The sequence below is a fragment of the Tachypleus tridentatus genome, chromosome 6 (assembly GCF_004210375.1).
Source record: "Tachypleus tridentatus isolate NWPU-2018 chromosome 6, ASM421037v1, whole genome shotgun sequence".
NCBI classification, from domain to species: domain Eukaryota; kingdom Metazoa; phylum Arthropoda; class Merostomata; order Xiphosura; family Limulidae; genus Tachypleus; species Tachypleus tridentatus.
In genome coordinates this window covers 24,934,089-24,957,292 of record NC_134830.1, presented here as the reverse complement: position 1 = coordinate 24,957,292, position 23,204 = coordinate 24,934,089, and the positions used below count along the sequence as shown (strand labels likewise).

Genomic DNA, 23,204 nt, shown 5'->3' with positions numbered 1-23,204 from the left:
TTTAACGTTGTAAATCCACAGACTTACCGCTGACCCACTGAGAGACTCTAAGAAAGATCTAGCTTGGTACTATATCACAAACGTATCACTTGTAATACATTAAAACTAAGCCAAACGGTAAGTTTCTACCACAAAATATTCAATTGGTATAAAAAAATGCCGTATCTGTACTGTGTTTACTACGGGTATCAAGCTCTAATTTAACATATAAGACTTCAAGCTTACCTCTGAGCTACTAAAGGGGGTTATTCTCTGTCATTTATTCAAATTTATTTCTGGCTAGTAGTGTCCTAAGTGTTCCTATGTTGAATTACAGACAAATGGGCCTAAAGTTTGAGCTGTGGTGCAGCTTAAAACGTTCCGAGTCTACTATATAAAGACGAAACGCCATCCATCTGTCTCGCTCGTATCTCAATAACGATGTCGATCGACACGTTACTTGCTCGAAACTTTTGAAAAGACATACTTATGTGTCACTAAAGCCTAATTATGTGCCCAAATTAGGCTTTAGTGTAGTTTGACAGAACTCGGGACAAATAACAAAATAAAATCGGGTATACGCTCATTCCATACTTTGTATTGCGGGACCATAACACTCATAACCATTGGCCCCATTATATTTCCTTGGTCGTCTAGAAGGAAAATTGACGCATCACAAAATTTTGCCCAATAGCCTACAGTTCTATAATAGTCGCTATGATTTACACGCAGCACATTTCAAGTTTGGAAATGCCAAATTAAAGTTCACTTCTCTAGATCATAGGCTAACAAAGCCACAATCAGACAAACAGTCAAAAGAGAAAACTCCGTATGGGCGTCAGAAGCAGGGTGATGGGGTGCTTTAGCATTCCCACTTTTCCATATTTTACTTATATATTAACTGTAACTATACTGTTATATTACTTTGCTAGGGGGCATGTCCAGTACCTATCTAGATTAAGCTCCCTCTGGCAGCACCAGAGTTGCTTTTAGCAGCATCTTATACTTTTAGTCTCTCTTTGTAAAATCTGTATGTACAGCCAATCACACACAGTTTGTAGGTTCTTCCTACACGACTATTTGAAAATTTATGATAAAATTCAGTGCCTTTACTGTCACAGTTAATCACTTGTAGCCTCAGTTGAGTAAGTATGAAAGTATCTTTAAGAATATATATATATATTTTGTATGTTTTAATATATAAATGTTATCAAAACGGGAATCTGAGAATGACTTCAAAATACATACAGAAGTTAAGATGACGAATGTTTAACCAGTTTTGCCCAAACAGTCGGTCGCGATTCGGAATAAAACAAAATATTTTTATTTGTTTATTTTTACGATAAACAAAAGTTTAATGAAGAATTATATTACCTTTTAATTTTTAAAACTTGTTTAATACTTTAGTATATGAGATTATACAAATAATTTTGATAAGTGAGGGAGGAATCACGCCGATCAAAAGATGGGAAGTCCTCCTATGGTGGGAAGTCTTCGTATGATGGGAGGTCCTCCTTTGATGGGAAGTCCTCCTATGATGGGAAGTCTTCCTATGATGGGAAGTCCTCCTATGATGGGAGGTCCTCCTTTGATGGGAAGTCCTCCTATGATGGGAGGTCCTCCTTTAATGGGAAATCCTCCCATGATGGGAAGTCTTCCTATGATGGGAAGTCCTCCTATGATGGGAGGTCCTCCTTTGATGGGAAGTCCTCCTATGATGGGAGGTCCTCCTATGATGGGAAGTCTTCCTATGATGGGAGGTCCTCCTTTGATGGGAAGTCCTCCTATGATGGGAGGTCCTCCTTTGATGGGAAGTCCTCCTATGATGTGAATTACTTCACTATTTTTCAGGAAAGATTTATGATATGAATTAAAGCATTTCCTACTCGACAGATAACAAAATATAAACACTTTTATCAGTGACTCAATTTTAAGTCTGAGGGCTTATAATGCTAAAAACCGGTTTTTCATACTCGTAATGCAAATAACACAGGTAGTCCATTGTGCAGTGTAGCTTTGCAGTTAACAACAAACAATGAAATAAATAGATAAATTCGTTAGAAATACATTTGTTTACTGATAATGTGAATAAATTTTGCTACACTAACTTACTAGTTGATGCCATATCGTCATTAGATTCCAATATAGCGGCTTTTTACGGCACTGTTTAGGAAAATTGCATTTTTTGTGTGAAATCAGGAATAATTACTTGATTTTGACGATTTTAATAATTTTTCTTCAATGTAATATACTTTTAATAACATTGAATGACATGCTTTGGATATAATAACAAGGCATTTACCTGACTTGTTGATAGCCTGAAATTCATAAATTCTTGATAAGATCTGTCTAGGAATAAGGCATGCATGCTGTGTCCACCTGATGTTGACATCTCTCTTAGCCCTACTAGGTGAATGTCTGGTCCTTCGCCTTTAACGGTCTGAGATGAAAAGTTCACTTTGAATTTTTTTTCAAGCAAATTAAATTGTTGTTTGTTATTTTAAACCAAAAGCCGTACCTACACATTATTCAACAACAAAACAAGAACGCGTTCTGTAATAATACAAAACAAACGCAATAAACCTCGTCAATCATATAACCAAATCTATTATTACAACAGAATTAAACTATAAAACGAACACTGGAAACTTAGCGTCATGTAACCAGAGAAACATTTACAATATAATGAAATAATAAACTCCAAAAGAAACTATCTAATAATGTAACCAGAACTACCCTTTCAACACAATAAACAGACAGAAACATTTACAACATAATGAAATAATAAACTATCTAATAATGTAACCAGAACTACCCTTTCAACACAATAAACAGACAGAAACATGTACAACATAATGAAATAATAAACTATCTAATAATGTAACCAGAACTACTCTTTCAACACAATAAACAGACAGAAACATTTACAACATAATGAAATAATAAACTATCTAATAATGTAACCAGAACTACCCTTTCAACACAATAAACAGACAGAAACATTTACAACATAACGAAATAATAAACTATGTAACCAGAACTACCCTTTCAACACAATAAACAGACAGAAACATTTACAACATAATGAAATAATAAACTATCTAATAATGTAACCAGAACTACTCTTTCAACACAATAAACAGACAGAAACATTTACAACATAATGAAATAATAAACTATCTAATAATGTAACCAGAACTACTCTTTCAACACAATAAACAGACAGAAACATTTACAACATAATGAAATAATAAACTATCTAATAATGTAACCAGAACTACCCTTTCAACACAATAAACAGACAGAAACATTTACAACATAACGAAATAATAAACTATGTAACCAGAACTACCCTTTCAACACAATAAACAGACAGAAACATTTACAACATAATGAAATAATAAACTATCTAATAATGTAACCAGAACTACTCTTTCAACACAATAAACAGACAGAAACATTTACAACATAATGAAATAATAAACTATCTAATAATGTAACCAGAACTACTCTTTCAACACAATAAACAGACAGAAACATTTACAACATAATGAAATAATAAACTATCTAATAATGTAACCAGAACTACCCTTTCAACACAATAAACAGACAGAAACATTTACAACATAATGAAATAATAAACTATCTAATAATGTAACCAGAACTACTCTTTCAACACAATAAACAGACAGAAACATTTACAACATAATGAAATAATAAACTATCTAATAATGTAACCAGAACTACCCTTTCAACACAATAAACAGACAGAAACATTTACAACATAATGAAATAATAAACTATCTAATAATGTAACCAGAACTACTCTTTCAACACAATAAACAGACAGAAACATTTACAACATAATGAAATAATAAACTATCTAATAATGTAACCAGAACTACCCTTTCAACACAATAAACAGACAGAAACATTTACAACATAATGAAATAATAAACTATCTAATAATGTAACCAGAACTACTCTTTCAACACAATAAACAGACAGAAACATTTACAACATAATGAAATAATAAACTATCTAATAATGTAACCAGAACTACTGTTTCAACACAATAAACAGACAGAAACATTTACAACATAATGAAATAATAAACTATCTAATAATGTAACCAGAACTACCCTTTCAACACAATAAACAGACAGAAACATTTACAACATAATGAAATAATAAACTATCTAATAATGTAACCAGAACTACCCTTTCAACACAATAAACAGACAGAAACATTTACAACATAACGAAATAATAAACTATCTAATAATGTAACCAGAACTACTCTTTCAACACAATAAACAGACAGAAACATTTACAACATAATGAAATAATAAACTATCTAATAATGTAACCAGAACTACTCTTCAATAAACAGACAGAAACATTTACAACATAATGAAATAATAAACTATCTAATAATGTAACCAGAACTACTCTTTCAACACAATAAACAGACAGAAACATTTACAACATAATGAAATAATAAACTATCTAATAATGTAACCAGAACTACCCTTTCAACACAATAAACAGACAGAAACATTTACAACATAATGAAATAATAAACTATCTAATAATGTAACCAGAACTACTCTTTCAACACAATAAACAGACAGAAACATTTACAACATAATGAAATAATAAACTATCTAATAATGTAACCAGAACTACCCTTTCAACACAATAAACAGACAGAAACATTTACAACATAATGAAATAATAAACTATCTAATAATGTAACCAGAACTACCCTTTCAACACAATAAACAGACAGAAACATTTACAACATAATGAAATAATAAACTATCTAATAATGTAACCAGAACTACTCTTTCAACACAATAAACAGACAGAAACATTTACAACATAATGAAATAATAAACTATGTAACCAGAACTACCCTTTCAACACAATAAACAGACAGAAACATTTACAACATAATGAAATAATAAACTATCTAATAATGTAACCAGAACTACCCTTTCAACACAATAAACAGACAGAAACATTTACAACATAATGAAATAATAAACTATCTAATAATGTAACCAGAACTACCCTTTCAACACAATAAACAGACAGAAACATTTACAACATAATGAAATAATAAACTATGTAACCAGAACTACCCTTTCAACACAATAAACAGACAGAAACATGTACAACATAATGAAATAATAAACTATCTAATAATGTAACCAGAACTACTCTTTCAACACAATAAACAGACATCATTTCCCGAGAATATTACAACAGCCATTGGTAGAACAATCTGAAATTTTACTTCGCTTAAAAATTATCTACACAAAACTCCAATACTTGTATCACAACTTTCATTAAAACGTTATCGAATGTTATATATGAATACCGATTTAACTAAATGGTCAACTTACACGAATTACTATTACTAAAGAAACCGTTGCTATATCAAATAGAATTTTAAAATTACTTAGATGTCTCACCAGAGTAATGTTAAATGTTGCTATATAAAACAAACACAAAATATAATCTCGGGTCATGCAATCACAACTCACGTAAGAATAATGTGCAGTATTATATCATGAAACAGACCACAGAGAGACTTTTCATATTTTATTAAAAGTAACATTCAAACTATTTTGCGTTACAGCGTGTTATAGAGTATACAATCGAATACCTAACATCGTTTTAATTACAACAAATATTAAAATGTTACATTTTAAAGCAAACATTTCTTAAAACTTAAGTCCTTTTCCATGAGCTATCATCATATTTAAGTGAAATGTTACCCCATAAAACAAATTATTACAAACACTGTCTGGTCATTTCACTACATGTGTTATTAAATAAGGGTGAGCTACTCTAAGACGAACATTGTTTAGAGCTCCTAGTTTATTCCTTTACCAGGAATTTCATTAATGCAACACACACAAAAAAGAATGAACCAAGGACATAAATTTTACGAATTTATTAAAGACAAGCTGAATGCCTGTTATATGAAGAGAAATGATTAATTTTTCCTTTTGAAATGATATATAAATAAATATTTTATGAATCTGATTTCCAAAAGGTAATTATAATATTGTAATAACATATTAAGAAAACAATTATCCCATTTCTAGCATTTACGCAAACGCAAACTAACGTGGCAGGGGTTTAGTTTAGAGAGAGAGAAATCAGAAGAGTTCTCTCTCCAACTGGGGTGTTCAGGAACTTTGTAGTTCCTCTTCGTCCCCTTACATGAGAAATTTTTAAAATATCCGTGGAATTTTTACTTTATTTCTTTTTAATATTTCAAAAATGGAGTGGGGTATTTTTGAGTGAGAGGAAGGACGGAAGAATTGTACGAGAGCAGCGAAAGTGAAGTGAGCCAGACCTTGGCTCGAGAACGGAGTACACTGGCGGCTGGCGAATTGATTTTTAAAATTTACTATGATTAGATACCCTATGACTGGGTAAACGGCCCTTTTCAGAATGAGACTGGGACCTACAGGTCCGATGCCAGAGATTTTGCTTTGGGGGGAAACGGGAGTACCCCGAGAAAACCCACTTTCATGGCCTGGGCGCCGAATAATCTACCCAGACCGTGCCCTGAAGTAGCTGGGAAGAAAGAGAAAAATAATTAAAAACTGATGAACTCTGACGGTGGTATACACGGGAACTGTTAGCTGCGGTCTTGTAGATCGGGTGGTGTCTTCGTCATGAACTTGTTTTCACACTTGAAGCCCATTGGTGCAAGTGAAAAACGTGGTCTCGGTGATGGAACAACTGGGTGTTCTTCGGTGAGTTGTTCTTCACTGGTCTGTGATGCTTTGTTTCTTCTTGAGATTTTAGTTTGAGTTTTCTGGGTGGAGGTAGTTTGTTTTTCAGTTTGAACTATTGCGTCGATGGATGTCTTGGTAGTTGTCTGAGTCTGGCTGGTTGCTAAATTCTGTGGAACTTGGATTGCAGTTTGGCATGATCTGTCTTCTTTCTTTCTTAGTTTGCTGGCACTTGGCGTGTTGCTGGCAGAGGGAGTTGACGTCTCCTGGGTCGAGTTGTCTGTATCTGTCTTCGTGTTTCTTCTGGTTAGATCTGGACTCGGCGGTATTTTTGTAGTTTCTTGTTGGTAGTTGTTCGTTGGTTGTTTCTGATGTCTGGATGCTTTCTTTGACCAATTTTTGAAATGTCGTCGATGTGGGCGTTCGGTTCTGAAGTGGAATATGTGATAATAACAGCCGTCACGTAAAATACAGTCAGCACTGTACTTCGACGTTGTTACTATCTTCATAAAGTACGTCGGCAGGTTAGTCTTTTTTGAGAAAATTCGGTGGACAGCATACACATTGGCTTGGATTTGAGGTTCAATGGCTCGTTTGATTTCTTCTGGTTCTATTGATGGGTCGACGCCCCTGAGGAATATTGAGTAGAGACTGACTAGACTTTTGGTAGGGGAACACCTTACTTTAAATTCGGTGTTCCATGGTTGGCAGAGGTAAATTTGGTCTGCAGTAGTGGCTGAATGGATGAGGATTCCACCCCGGCGTAAAATTCGGGTCCTGGATGGTTCGATGGTTGCCCCTGGCTTGGCTCGGGCGATCAACATGGCGACTTGAAACGGCGTGAGGTTCGGCGGTAGGCCGTCGACGATTACCGGCGGCACTAACGGCCTGACTGGCGAGGATGAACGTTTCGTTCTAAATAGCATGTTGGCAGAGATATTGGCACGTCTGACTTGCTCGGTGACTAGCTCTGGACTCTGTCCCACTCTAACTAAAAATATGATCAACTATCACGAGCCGGGTGATCCAAACTGCAGTGCGTCTGCTTTTACCTGGATAATTGGCCAAACACGCCGTCTCCGAAGGGACCAAGGCTGTGACCAAGTACACCAGTTCTAGCATTTAAGGAAAACAACAAATTTATGTATACTAGCCGATTCCCCGTGGCGCCAGTGCATTAGATCTGCGTGTGATGTATTCACGACATTAAATCTGCATCTTGAGAATGGATAAAGTTCGTTTCGGGAAACGGAAAATTCGTGACCCCTATTGCAAGTCTACATGAACTCAGGATAATTATTTCGTGAAGTTGGGGATTGCACATCGTGAAATAAATAAGTTTTTTCCAGTATCATATAAGCAAGAGTTCCAATATAGCATGATGATTTGGTCGTCTTTTATCAGCATTGCTTACTTAACATTTTAACTTCTGAATATTTTTAAGGTATGTTCAAATTTTCTTCTTGATACATCCTTATACATTGAGACACGCAAAGAATTGATTGTAAAAAACATATTCCTAATTGGTTAACTGTGTGATAGTAAATTCAATAAATGTTAGGGCAGTGGTGAAGAAAGGAGTTGCAAACTAGGCGAGCTTGACTAGACATAGATATTTTACAATTATAGCCTGAAAGTATAAAGTGCTGCTAAAAACAACTCCTGTATTATCAAAGGAGAGCCTGAGGCATGCTCTCCAGAAAATTAATATAATAAGTTACAGTTGCTATATAAGTAAGTATGAAAAAGTGAGGGTGCTATAGCACCCCTAATACCTCCAATTCTGACGTCTCTGTGGAGCATTCTTTTTGGAAAGTCCTGGTTGTAGCCTTGTTAACTTAGTGAGTCGAAGAAGTGCTCTTTAAATTCGGAATTTTCAAAACTGATATATGCAGCGGGTAAAACATGTTGGTTATTATATAGAGAGTTGTAGTTGGTGGTTCTGATTGGACAAAACATGATGATGTTGTCTCAGTGCGTCTCTTTGATCATCAAGCAAACATAATGGTGAATCAGAACGACCAACTACAACTAATGATTATGATTTTTTATGCGCCAACATGGGGCTCGCGTCTGCCCGAATCGATTTTATTACATATCAGGATCTCTACCAAATCTAATAATGTGCTCAAGGCAGCGCATCGTCCATTTCATGTCTATATATGGCTGGAAGACTTTGAAAAGATCATCTTGCTTATCGGTCGGTACAGCAACAGTTGAAATATCGACGTGACAGACGGACAGCTTTTCGTCTTTATGTATTATACTACTAGTACTACTACCTCCACTTCACTGTATACCCTAACCACAACTTTTATAATTAACTGAAAAAGATACATTTTGCGAAATAAAACTGGAACAACAAAGAGGCAGTGAAACGTTGGTAAATTCCTTTGAGAGCCAAACACAATTAAGATCACTGATGAGATAAATTTATGGCATATTCATACAATAATTATTGGTAAAAATCAGATTAACGGCTTCTAATACATGGGAAAGCCAGTGCATATCGACATCACTAACAAGGGATTTTATGGTTCCCAGTAAAAAAAATTTAACCTAATATTTTTGTTATTCTACGCACTGAAATTATAAAATGAAATGTATAGACAACAAAACTGGAAGAAAATAATCAAATGTTTACTTCTTAACAAGTTTATATATTTTTTGTTCTTATCAATTTCAAAACTCAAAAGAAATTTGTCTTAGTGTGGCCAAGTTATTAGCGTGTCAGATTATGTATTTATGGGTCAACTGTACTACATTTCTCATGGATACTATAAAGGTAGCGGTCAAATCTCACTATTCGGTCACACAAGTGTAGCCTAAAGATTAATAGCTCATTAAGTGCCTTCAATTTAGTTTGTAAGTTGAAGATTAGTGACGGCTACCGTAAGTGAGCTTTCATTGGCTTTGTGTGAATAATAACTGGAAACAAAGAATGAAAATACATCATACAATATTGTATAAAAATACACTTCTGCAATACCACAAAGCTTATATGCAATATTCCAAATAAAAGTAAATATATTTGTTAAACAACTTATTCAAACATTCTGTATCGATGTTCCTCAAAAAATAAAAATATTTTCAGTTCATTATTATGTGGCCCGGCATGGCCAGATGGTTAAGGTACTCTACTCGTAATCTGAGGTTCGAATCTCAATCACACCAAACATGCTTGACCTTTCCGTCGTGGGGCGTTATAATGTGACAGTCAACCCCACTATTCGTTGGTAAAAGAGTAGCCCAAGAGTTGGCAGTGGACAGTGATGACTAGCTGTCTTACGCTGCTAAATTGGGAACGGCTAGCGCAGACAACCCTCGAGTAGCTTTGTGCGAAATTCAAAACAAACCAAACGATTATTATGTACAATACCAACTGTGTGCTTTTCATGCTGAAGAAAAATAATTTCTAAACGTAATTATCGATATTTAATAAGAAAGCTGTTATTCCATTTAGTAATAATTATATCATGCATTACTAGAAATTTTAGTAACTGAAACTACACTAAGAAGGCTATAAACTATTTCAACTTTGACTTCTCAACTTTCATGATTCACTTGTATCTAACAGCCTATGTACAAGTGCTAACTGACAGAAACTTTCGATCAGAGCAAGTTGTCTACACAGATTAGAACTAGAAATCAAACTTGTAACGAGCATGGCTAATTGAATATAATATTTGTATTATTATGATGTTATAATGATAAGCGAACGTTGTTTTATCATTTGGCTATCTCCACTAATAGTGTAAGGTTTGGCTACAAACCCAATAATACCTACGATGTACAGTAACAGTTACTTTTAATAAAAGTGACGTCAAAGAATAATAAGTGACAATATATTAAACGGCTCCGACAATGTAACTTTAGAATTGCTTGACGTCTAAGATAGATTGTTGCAACCCATGCTACTGTATAATAATAGAGTTGGGTAGCAGACCAGTAGAGACAGTCCAGAAAAAATAAGTTTTGTAGATGAAACAATAATAAATAAAAAATTAAAGTAACAACCAACTCTACACGATATAAGAAGTATATTGTTACTTTAAAATATAACTCAGTTACATATATATAAAATATTTTTTTTCTTAAGATCGATGTTGTTTGTTTGTTTTGAATTTCACACAAAGCTACACGAGGGCTATCTGCGCTAACCGTCCCTAATTTAGCAGTGTAAGACTAGAGGGAAGGCAGCTAGTCATCACCACCCACCGCCAACTCTTGGGCTACTCTTTTACCAACGAATAGTGGGATTGACCGTCGCATTATAACGCCTCCACGGCTGAAAGGGAAAGCACGTTTGGTGGGACGTGGATTCGAGCCCTCGACCCTCACATTGTGAATCAAGCGCCACCTAGCAATATGTCTGTAGTAGGTAATATTTAGCTATAATACATTTTTTATGTAAGAAAGTACAATATTGGTTTTATCAAAATAAACTTGAAGTCAGTGGCTGTAAGCTAGATCAAACATACACTCGTAATATAATGTGTTATTGATACCCTACCATAGATAATTATTCTCGTAAGCTCATCCAACATTTACAACATTCAAAACGTTTATTTGATGCTACTGTCCTCGTTCATCATTGAAACAGAAAGACATCTTGGAGAATTGTAATCTTTATTTTGTAAACACGATATTGTTTCGAAGTTAAAAGAGAGTAAACACCTTTTTTATATTTTTAGCTTAACAAACCTATATTTTTTTAGGGGATCTACAAAAAGTGCATTTTCGCATTCCTAGCTGGATCAACTTATTGTCTGGATGGAAAATTATGAAAACGAGCCTCTACTATTTAAAAACATCTCAGTCCAAAGTTTGATACCTCCACTAGTATCACCCAAGAGGAATAATTCTACCGATGTGTATGTAGTTATTAAGTTTTTATAATTAAAGTATGCAAAAACGAAGGGAAAATCGTTATACGAGGTACAAATATGATTGTCGATGACGGAAATAGAACGATTAAAAGCGAAAACTGGGGCTCTGATTATGTTGCTTTAAGCCTAAAGTTGGTGACTGCTAAGTTTAATTTAGCACACATAAAATATCCTCCCAGTGGCACAGCGCTATGTCTTTTTTATTATTTTGTGTGAGTATTTGTCCAGTAAGTCTGATTTTATTTGTACCAGTTAAGTATTACATATTTACGTCCAATTATTTCAAATTTCACCTGGATTAATAAATGAACCTTGAGATAGTGAAATAATTCGATAATTTAATTATTATTATGAGACTACGCTTTGGTCTCGTTGTCACGATGTTCAGACTTAGGCTTAGGCTCAAGCTGGATTTAGTCAGTATAAGCTTTTGTGGTTTAATGGATTAGAGAATGATTAATAATTTGAAGTTATTTATTTGTTTAAAAGGTTTATGATGCAAAAGCAACAGGATTTAAAAAACAGCATTTGTGTATAAAGGACTTTTAGCTGTTAACAGTATAGAGTAATCAAAAGTCTTAAATACATAGCTTGATACTGATTAACAAGGCTAAATCTATTTTTTAATTAAAAATTAAGAAAACGGATAATTTGTTCGTTTGCAGGTAAGCACAAAGCTACGCAACGAGTTATCTGTGCTCTGTCCGCCAAAAGTATCAAAACCCGGTTTCTAGCGTTTTAAGCCCGTAGATACAGCGCTGTGTAACTGGGTGACAATAAAATGAACTATTGCTAAATTAATCTGAGTTATTGATGTTAACCCTATTCTAGAGTAAGGAAAATAGTGATGAGTATGTGTTTGTGTGTGTTTTCTTATAGCAAAGCTACATCGGGCTATCTGCTGAATCCACAGAGAGAGGAATCGAGCCTCTAATTTTGGAGTTATAAATCCATAGACTTACCGCTGTACCAGCGGGGGACAATAGTGATGGCACACACATCAGATTTTGATAATTATTAACTTTATTGAGTAGAAAGGTTTTCGGTGAAATGTATGTAGGATATTTACATCCAGTAACTCGTATTTTAACCAAAGCAATAATATTTATATTCCAAAATTAGTGTAAAAAAGTCTTATTACAAATACATTTTGTTTATTAGAGCCATATTCGTGTATTTTTGTTACATCATAGTTTTGTTCTTTGATGCAGTTTAAATATCACTTTGTTATGAAAAAAGAGCGTAAAACTCAGGATATTTTTGCATAATTTAAACTAATCTGGTAAGTATTTGCTTAGTTCTATGGTTGTGTCATGGATTATATGTGTCTCATTAATTATAATATAACCAACCGCTTAAGAAAATACTAGAAACTTTTTTTCTCTAATTCTATACAGTATCAAAACACTTGTGGACAAAACAGTTAGCATTTTAAGAAATCTTTAAAATACACTGGGTAAGTTTCATGGTTACCTATCCTATTTAAAGTTGACATTTTTAACAGATTTGTTATCTTATTTAATAAAAACGTTATAGGCATTGGGTAAATCTTACAGTTACCCTACTGCCGAGTTAAGTTTAATAACATATTTGTGTCTTATTTGATAAAACTGACATCAGTAATTGACTTTCCATAATCTCAGTCTTTGTAAACACTTCTAATTTTAGTTACATATGTAAATAACAGTGGAAGATTAGTACAGCTCGTGAAAAGTTATAAATATACTCACGTAACGAAGAATTTCCGTCTGTTTCTTAATAGCATCTTGAAACAACTGGATTTTACTAACATCCTGCAAATATGTAACCATTTTAAGTTGTAGCTTTCAATACATAAGAAAAACAATTATAATTTGGAAAGTACTAGATTAAACACATTTTTTTTTAATATTAACTTTAATAGTCTTCTGCGCATGCTTGAACTGAGGTTACAGTATTGTTCCAAGAAAACCTAAACAAATTATGTATCTCACAACGGCTGGTATGGGTATTAACGCTTTTATTGATAAGCAGAGAACAACGTTTCGACCTTCCTGGGTCATCTTTGTTAACCTGAAAATGACCTGGGAAGGTCGAAACGTTGTTCTCTGTTTATCAATAAAAGCGTTAATACCCATACCAGCCGTTCTGATATTCATTTTTATTTCAAGTGGGTTTCTCGTCATTAAGAACTAAATAATTCCTCTTTCTATCTGACGCATTTTTACAAGTATTGAAATTAACATACTAAACACTTGTTTCGATTTGTTTAGTAAAATGAAATAATAAAAACTAAGACAAATATGAAATGTAATATATGTTTTTATATTACTTCAGTTTCAAGTGTTTGTAGTTAAGCACAAAATTATACAATGGTTTATCAGTGCTCTGATCTCAATAGGTATCTAAACCTTGTTTCTGGCGCTGTAAGTCTGCAGACATGCCGCTGTGCCACTGGGGGCGCTTTCGATCACATTCGAACATCAATAACTAAATTTACCATCTTAATTTCTTATAATGTGTTATTAATAAATTATCTAATGTTATCTATTGTTCATTCAATGTTTTATAAAGTGTGATGTCACAATCAGTATATGTGGAATAAATTTCAGTGCATATTATCAACATAAGTCTGTTTTATTCCAACAATAACCTCTATATATATGCATACAAATTACTACCATACCGTGTTCCCATGAAATGTCTATACAATTCTGATTTTCCTATTCAGTAACGCCACTTATTATTCTTCCGTTTGTTTGTTTATTTTTGAATTTCGCGCAAAGCTACTAGAGGGCTATCTGTGCTAGCCATCCCTAATTTAGCAGTGTAAGACCAGAGGGAAGACAGCTAGTCATCACCACCCACCACCAACTCTTGGGCTACTCTTTTACAACGAATAGGGGGATTGATCGTTATATTATAACGCCCCCACAGCTGAAAGGGCGAGCATTTTTGGTATGACAGGAATTATTTTTCTGAACGGATTGGTAAGATACAGTAACATTATACAACTGCAACTGTAAAGAAAATTCCACAGTTAAAATGTTTATATCCTGTCAAAATACTTTTCTTGAAAGAACTTGCTTCACGAGACGCACCTCGAGAATCATAAGTTTCGCCTCACAGCTTGAACGTGAACAGGTTAAAAAAAACAAAACCGTCACAAAATGTGGTATTCATTATTCATACCAAGTTTTTCTATAATCTATAAATCAAGACGTTACTAATATTACTGTGTGGTAATATTGAACCTTGCAATATCTCGTGCACCGATGGACATTTTATTCAAATCAACGATTTCGTACAACTGAAAGAAAGAGTCAGTAATGTTTTGTTTTCTGTTGCAAAGCGCAAAGCTACACCACGAACTATCTGTGCTCTGTCCACCGCATTAATCTTAACCCGAATTTTAGATTTACAAGCCCATCAGTAGATGAAAATAAATTAAGAGAACCAATTTTAGTTTGAAAAGCAAATAACTTTGGTACGCGGTTAGATATCCTGAAACCCCTTGTGTTATATTTAAATGTTACTCAATAGAACCCATGATTTTAAAATGCACGTGCTAAGCTTTCCGTCTCTTGGGAACATGTAGTTTCATAATAAATTTAAATATGAGATTTTCTTTCTCATCACCCTATGTGATTTTAACAATTTCAATAACAATTTCGACGAATTTTGAATATATATTTGTTTCATTTTGCTACTAAACCCAAACCTACATAATGGATCATCAGTGCTACGTCAACCGTGGTTATTGAAACCCGAATTCCAACTTCTCTAACTCTAAATCTTTTGATAGTCAGGATAAAACTTCATACAAATAACCAAGACCTGTCTGCCATTTTTTGTCATGTTTTGTCCGATTGTTGGTGTATATAAAGGAAAAAGAAGAAAGGAAAGCAACACCCAGTGAGTTTTTGTCCATTTATGGACCTAGTTTCACCAGATCACCTGATACTATTGATTACAGGAAGAAATTTATTAGGTGATAGTAATCTAACACCTTAGATAACTTATAAAACAAAGTTTGAGTATGAAATACAGTATGTCTGTGGGCAGAGCACAAATAGCCCTTTGTGTAGCCTTGTGCTTAATAACTGGATGGACAGTTTGTGACATTTGACAAGTCTGTCATTTTTCTTACATACAGTGATGATAGTACATTTAGCTATGGTGAAACAGGTGAGTTTTAAGTGGTTGGAGAAGGGTAATATGAGGAACAAAAGGTCTGGAGCCCAGCACGGGTAATATGAGGAACAAAAGGTCTGGAGCCCAGCACAACAGGTATAGACTTTCTAAATAAAGATACTTTGTATGGCCATATTAACACTTATCATTTTGGAGAATGTCTCTTATGTTGCATTGATGGTGATTTAATTTACTGAATTAATAACATGGTGGCATAAATATATTCCTCAGGTGCTATTACATTGGGTTTTAGGTCTGTATTTTATAAATCATCCAAGCAATAATATCAGCATTAAACATCAGTTTACCACCACGATCAATGATAAACTTACTGACATGCGAAAGACTTGTTGTAAAAACGAAACTCAGTCCTTACGTCTCGATGGAACTCAAAATAAAACTCATACAAAACTTGGTCTGTTTCATCATGACTGTGTACACACCTCGTCCCTGCTAAACTAAACTCAAAATAAAACTCATACAAAACTTGGTCTGTTTCATAATGACTGTGTACACACCTCGTCCCTGCTAAACTAAACTCAAAATAAAACTCATACAAAACTTGGTCTGTTTCATAATGACTGTGTACACACCTCGTCCCTGCTAAACTAAACTCAAAATAAAACTCATACAAAACTTGGTCTGTTTCATCATGACTCTGTACACACCTCGTCCCTGCTAAACTAAACTCAAAATAAAACTCATACAAAACTTGGTCTGTTTCATCATGACTCTGTACACACCTCGTCCCTGCTAAACTAAACTCAAAATAAAACTCATACAAAACTTGGTCTGTTTCATAATGACTGTGTACACACCTCGTCCCTGCTAAACAAACTTCTGATTTCCAAGTTCACTGAGACAAACTTGGAATCAATGGATTAACTAACCTCTTTGATATTGTTTCGCTATTCACAAATGTTCCAGTTGAAGATGAAATGGGTTGTTTTGAAAACAGTTTATTAGAGAGTAAGAAATGTTCTTAGTTAGAGATTAGTGAAATTATTAAGCTAACCATCGAGTGTGTGTGTGTGTAACTCATATTTTAAACTAGGCAATAAGTTTTAACAGATTAAAGTTTAGCTATAGTAGTTTACTTATCCCTTTTACACGAGTTATTTATTTTCGTATTCAAAGTTAATACGATTAATACTTCTGAAGTAAAACCTTTGGTTAAGTTAAGGTATGTAGATGTCACGTTTTCGATGTGACGGAGTGTCGTTGAAACATTAATAAATATAAAAACACCTCAGTTGGATTGGTCCTATTATTGAATTTACACTATAGATGGGGAACAGAGAATCAATTGAAGTCTTTAGACATGCTCGTTAAGCAGGGTAAAGGAAGTCTCGATGTTTGCTTAGAGAAAACCGTTTTCTGTGTCTGTTTTGAATTTCGCGCAAAACTACACGAGGGCTATCTGCGCAAGCCATCTTAAATTTTGCAGTGTAAGACTAGAGGGATGGCAGGCAGTCACCACCATCCACTGCTAACTCCTGGGCTACTCTTTTACCAACGAATAGTAGGATTGAACGTTATAATGTTACGGTCAATCCCACTATTCGTTGGTAAAAGAGTAGCCCAAGAGATGGCGGTGTGTGGTGATGACTAGATGCCTTCCCTCTAGTATTACACTGCTAAATTAGGGACGGCTAGCGCTGATAGCCCTCGTGTAGTTTTGCGCGAAATTAAAAAAAGGCCAAAGTTAATTTATTTGAAACATATATAGCTAGAGATAAAGGATATAGTCCTTATAATTTTGACATGCTGTAAACATGAAACATAACAAGACATTTAAAATGCCATCATGTACAAAGTTAAAGAGCAAGGATCATGTTGATAACACTGAGTTTCTTTGTCACATATTCAAGGTTTGTCAACCTAAATTGGCAACATATTAAAAAAAATACATCGAGTGTATTGTAACATTCACTCTGTGCTGTAAACTAAATAATTTTCTCACGGGAATAAGAGAGAAAAGAAGTAGTTGATATATGTGGGACTTATACAATTAATTTTGTTTATGGTCAAATTTAAATCGGAAAAAACGTGTAGAAATATGAAATTTGTAATCACGGAATAAAAAAAATTCAGTAGCTAAACATAAATTATTTAGCAGAATACTGGTTTGCACATATCACTGTATAGACAGTAGTAACATCAAACTGATAAACCAAGGTAAGTTGAAATTTGAACTAAATATTAAAGAAACAACAAACATACAACAGGAAAACAGGGGTCACTGTGTTTGTTGATCACTCTTTGTCTTTCTTCACTTCATGTTTCTGTTTGCAGTAGCTGTATTACAGTTGTCAAAGGTAGTTTTATTGATTATAGTTTATTGTGGTTAATGTCTCTGTGCCTCGCGTTATCTCTGACAACCAGCAATTTTGTTTTGTTTACAAACCGTACCAACTCGTTCATTTTGATACTAGTTTCGTCAGCAACTTTAATTACCCAACATATACATATATTGGCACATTTCTTGTTCGTTTTTAATAGAGATTTCAGTCGTTAAAATTGTTTTGTTTTCACTGAATACAAATGCAACACTAATGGAAGGTTTTTTGCCCTTTATTTGATTCCTGTTGTCACGTCACTTCCTAGCACGTTGTTGATGAACTAAAGCAGTCTGGTGTTAAGAATGTTCTTATTTTCTCCTTTCTTTTAACATTATGTTTGATTTTGCCTGATTATGGTTTCCACAATGATCATTCTCTTACTGGAGCAGATCTTGTTCGTGTTTATGGGTTTTGTTTTTGTTTTATTTTGAATTTCGCGCAAAGCTACTCGAAGGCTATCTGCGCTAACCGTTCCTAATTTAGCAGTGTAAGACTAGAGGATAGGCAGCTAGTCTGCACCGCCCACCGCCAACTCTTGGGTTACTCTTTAACCAACGAATAGTGGGATTGATTGTATCATTATAACGCCCCCACAGCTGAAAGGGCGAGCATGTTTGGTGCGACGGGGATTCGAACCAGTGACCCTCATATTGCGGGTCTAGCCTCTCTTAATAATCAGAACCGTCAGTTGAACATTTTTCAATAAATACTCGTAGTTCGCCTGTTATTTCTTCTTTTCTTACTCAGTATAGACTAAATAAATTTCACCTGCCTCGTAATTAACATAATAAATATAAAATAAATCAAAATTACAATTTTTCTCCTTTCTACAATTAATTCAAACTGTAGCACGAAACATTTCTTAACCCTGTACCGCTGTTTATAAATACATTTTATTTATTTTTAAAATTCCCACCATAAGAAGTACTAAAATGTACGTGAAAATAAATCAAGTATTACACTAACCAAGTTACATATAGCTCGTTGTACTCGTGAGCTGTTAGCCGTAGCGAGAAAACCTCGTAAAAATTATTATTATATTTATTTGTTACTTATTTCACCTTCCCTAGCCTGAAAGTTTCCAAGTGTCACATTCTAGTTACTTTTATAATAATAAATAAAGGGAAGATAAGTAAAACAAAAAATGTATCGCTCACCTGTGTAGTTTTTATTGTTTTTTGCTGTCGATTGTCCTTCTATCTTAACCCTAGTATCTTTACATCAACGCTACTAGTCCAGAAAATAATTTTTTGAAGTAAATAATAGAGGGAATCATTTCATTTAAACAGCTGAGAAACTTGTCTTTCTGTGAGAAATGTTCTGGCTCTCTAATCACGTGACATGAGCACTTACAAATTCGACTTTAACTCCCATTATGTTCTCGTGGGAGGTGAATTCCCTTTAGCAGAATTGTCAGTTATCTGTAACATCACGTGGTATAAAACATATACCAGTCAATCTGTTGGAATTTTAAGTTATTTATTGGTTATACATTTAATGGGTGGTAACCTCAGAAAAAATATATTCAAGAAAGCTTAAAAAATAAGTGAGCCAGGATTGCGATCTACTTCACTCATAGCCCTTTCAGCCGTGGGAGCGTTATAATGTGATGGTCAATCCCATTATTCATTGGTAAAAAACTATCCCAAGAGTTGGCGATGGGTGGTGATGACTAGCTGCCTTCCCTCTTGTCTTATACTGCTAAATTAGGAACGGCTAGCGCAGATAGCCCTCATGTAGCTTTGCAAGAAATTCAAAAAACAAAATTTACTAATAAATTTACGTATTCACTTCTTAGAGTGGTGTTGCTGTTAGTTATATAAAATATATTATACACGTAATAAAAATAATGTACATATTTTGTTCCAAATAATTATTTTAACGAACTCTTCCGTAACATAAGCATTATATTCTAATAATTAGACATAATTATGTGCATTAATTAATATACACAGATTCAAACTTTTCAAATACTAAATAAATACTTAGTTATTAAAGTACTTGCATTTAATAAAACATTCTATTTTGACACTATTATCAGATTTGATTCTATGCAATAGGTGTTTTGAGTATCTATTTTGTTTATTTCCATAATGAAATATTACAAGTTTTGTTTTACCTGCAGTAACTTTCACGTTATCTTCGTATTTACAAACTATTAACATTTCTCTAATAGAAGGAACGTTTGTTTGTTTGTTTTGGAATTTCGCACAAAGCTACTCGAGGGCTATCTGTGCTAGCCGTCCCTAATTTAGCAGTGTAAGACCAGAGGGAAGGCAGCTAGTCATCACCACACACCGCCAACTCTTGGGCTACTCTTTTACCAACGAATAGTGGGATTGACCGTCACATTATAACGCCCCCACGGCTGGGAGGGCGAGCATGTTTGGCGCGACTCGGGCGCAAACCCGCGACCCTCAGATTACGAAGTGCAGACCTTAACGCGCTAGGCCATGCCAGGCCTGTAATAGAAGGAACGTTTACCGAAGCTACAACAATACATATCACAAGTGAACTTCAGCTTTAGAACAATCCTTGGTAAGATTTCAAATGCTTTATAGACAATACTGACATGAAGAAACATCTACATATTACAAAGCAATATCCTTCACATATTAGTTCAGTTTCAAACGTTATTAGCAACTTTTCTCGTGAAACGATTTGTACAAACGTTATAATAAAAATACCGACTGAAACAATATTCATTGTAATAAAAACACACAAACACAATGTCGCTATTGATTACGTCTTGTAAAATAACAAGAATATTTCTATTTGTTTGTTTTACCGAGGACTTCCATAATGTTTCATTTGTGCTCTGTTCACTGCAGTGAGTCGAACCTCGGATTCTAGCGTTGTAAGTCCGTAAATATACTGCTGACCCACCGAAATACAAATAAATTTCTCGATTCCCAATTGCATTGTCCTTGTAGTGGGTTAGTTGTAAGTTTCTAAACTAACTAAACTAGAATCCCGGGTTCCATTCTAGGCAGTGGTCAAAACTCGCACTGTTTATGAAGCTTTGAGCTAATAAATGAACAAGCAGGAACGTATTGTGAGTGTATTGTACACAAAAAATATCGCTATTTTACTTATAACAAGTATGAACAAATGAAAGCTACCAGAATGCTAATGTACAAACTCTTATATTATGTTTGTAACACCAAACTACGCATATAATTGTTCCAACTGTTAGGATACTCACCTGATTTTCATCGCACATTGCTTGTGACCACTTCAAAGCTTCTATTGTTGCTGCTCTAATATTGTCAACACGACCAAGATGAAATGCACGAAGACTAGCACTTTCGTAAGTGGACACAAGTTTTCGGTGTACTCTGTAATAAGGAACAATCATAATCAACATTAACATGTCAAATATTCGCTATCAACTTGTGGTTTGTTTAGTTTTGAATTTCGCGCAAAGTTACACGAGGGCTATCTGCGCTAGCCGTCCCTAATTTTGCAGTGTACGACTAGAGGGAAGGCAGCTAGCCATTACCACCCACCGCCAACTCTCGTGCTACTCTTTTACCAACAAAAACTGGGACTGACCGTCGCATTATAACACCTTCACGGCTGATAGGGCAAGCATGTTTGGTGTGATGGGGATATGAACCTGCGACCCTCAGATTACGAGTCAAGTGCTTTAACCACCCGGCCATGCTAGGCCACCAACTTGTATAATGATCGAGCAATTTAGTCTTTACTTTTTAAACAAGACTTGAGGAGCTGGAATGTCCGTAAAGTTCACAATTTCTACAAGTACAATCATGAGCAATTTAGTCTTTACTTTCTAAACAAGACTTGAGAAGCTGGAATGTCCGTAAAGTTCACAATTTCTACAAGTACAATTATGAGCAATTTAGTCTTTACTTTCTAAACAAGACTTGAGGAGCTGGAATGTCCGTAAAGTTCACAATTTCTACAAGTACAATTATTTGCAAGCAATCAATGAACTCGTTTTAAAATTTCTCCGTCTGTAAAGAAGCCACTAATCTTTCTGTATAATTTATTCTAGTAAAATGAACTAAAACCGGTCAATACATATTCGAGTACCCGGACACATTTGATGAACTATTTATACAATGCCTTCGATTAAAGTTACCCGGAAGCGTGTGTGTTAGGGTGTTTTCGTTACAGCAAAGTCACATCGGGCTATTTGCTGATTCCACAGAGAGGAATCGAATAACTGATTTTAGCGTTGTAAATCCGTAGATTTACCGCTGTACCCGCGGGGGAATGCTCAGAAGCCGTCATTAAACTTTCTTTATAATGTTTTACGATACATGGAACCAGTCCATACACTTTCATCTATTATCTCTTCCAGCAAAATTACTCGGAAGCAGTCAATAAACTTTCTACAATTAAACACTGGTATCAAGTTTGTATGAATTATTTTTGTCCGATATGATAATCTGTAGTTTTCGCGACACAAATTAACTAAGTATTTCTCATACATTTTCCTAGATTATTCATATTTCATCTAAGGGATACCAAAAAGATTTGTAATCTAAGATATTGATGTATATTGAGAGGAAGTCATTGACAAGCCATGAGATTATTACATTTTTAGTTTTGTTTGTAGGTCCCAAGTTGTTATTCTAAACAAGACAAACTAGTTGTTGGACTTGTTGGATGGCAGGACACTACCAGACCATAGCTATCAGAAAACAACGAAAGCGAACGTACCTTAGCCAACCTGTTAAAGATAACTAGTGCACGTGGTCATGTGATCAAGTTAGATGCTTACGTATACCAAAATATATTTGTGTTCATGTGCGGGTGAAGTGTGGGACACATGTATGAAACCTTAGACCAAATAATTCATATGTTTTATCCAACACACGGTAAATCAACCATAGAGGAAACAGATCGAAATATATTCTCAAGACGACTGGTATGGGTATTAAAACTTTAATGAAAATAAAGTACAGAACAACGTTTCGACCTTCTTAGGTCATCTTCAGGTCAAGAACTTTAATTAAAATAAAATACAGAACAACGTTTCAACTTTAATAGATCATATTCAGGTCGAAACGTTGTTCTGTATTTTATTTAAT

At 34.5% G+C, this 23,204-nt stretch overlaps 1 protein-coding gene across 1 annotated transcript in view; it reads right to left on the bottom strand.

The window, feature by feature from the left end:
• The window catches only part of LOC143251562 (choline O-acetyltransferase-like), a 29,626-nt gene extending 8,127 nt beyond the window's left edge, over positions 1–21,499 (bottom strand). The window contains exons 1-3 of the mRNA XM_076502834.1: positions 21,347–21,499; positions 13,357–13,419; positions 2,282–2,419 (exon numbers count right to left, since the gene is read on the bottom strand). Coding sequence (XP_076358949.1) covers positions 2,282–2,419; positions 13,357–13,419; positions 21,347–21,499 — 354 coding nt within the window. The remainder of the gene's footprint in view (positions 1–2,281; positions 2,420–13,356; positions 13,420–21,346) is intronic.
• Between the last annotated feature and the right edge of the window lie 1,705 nt (positions 21,500–23,204).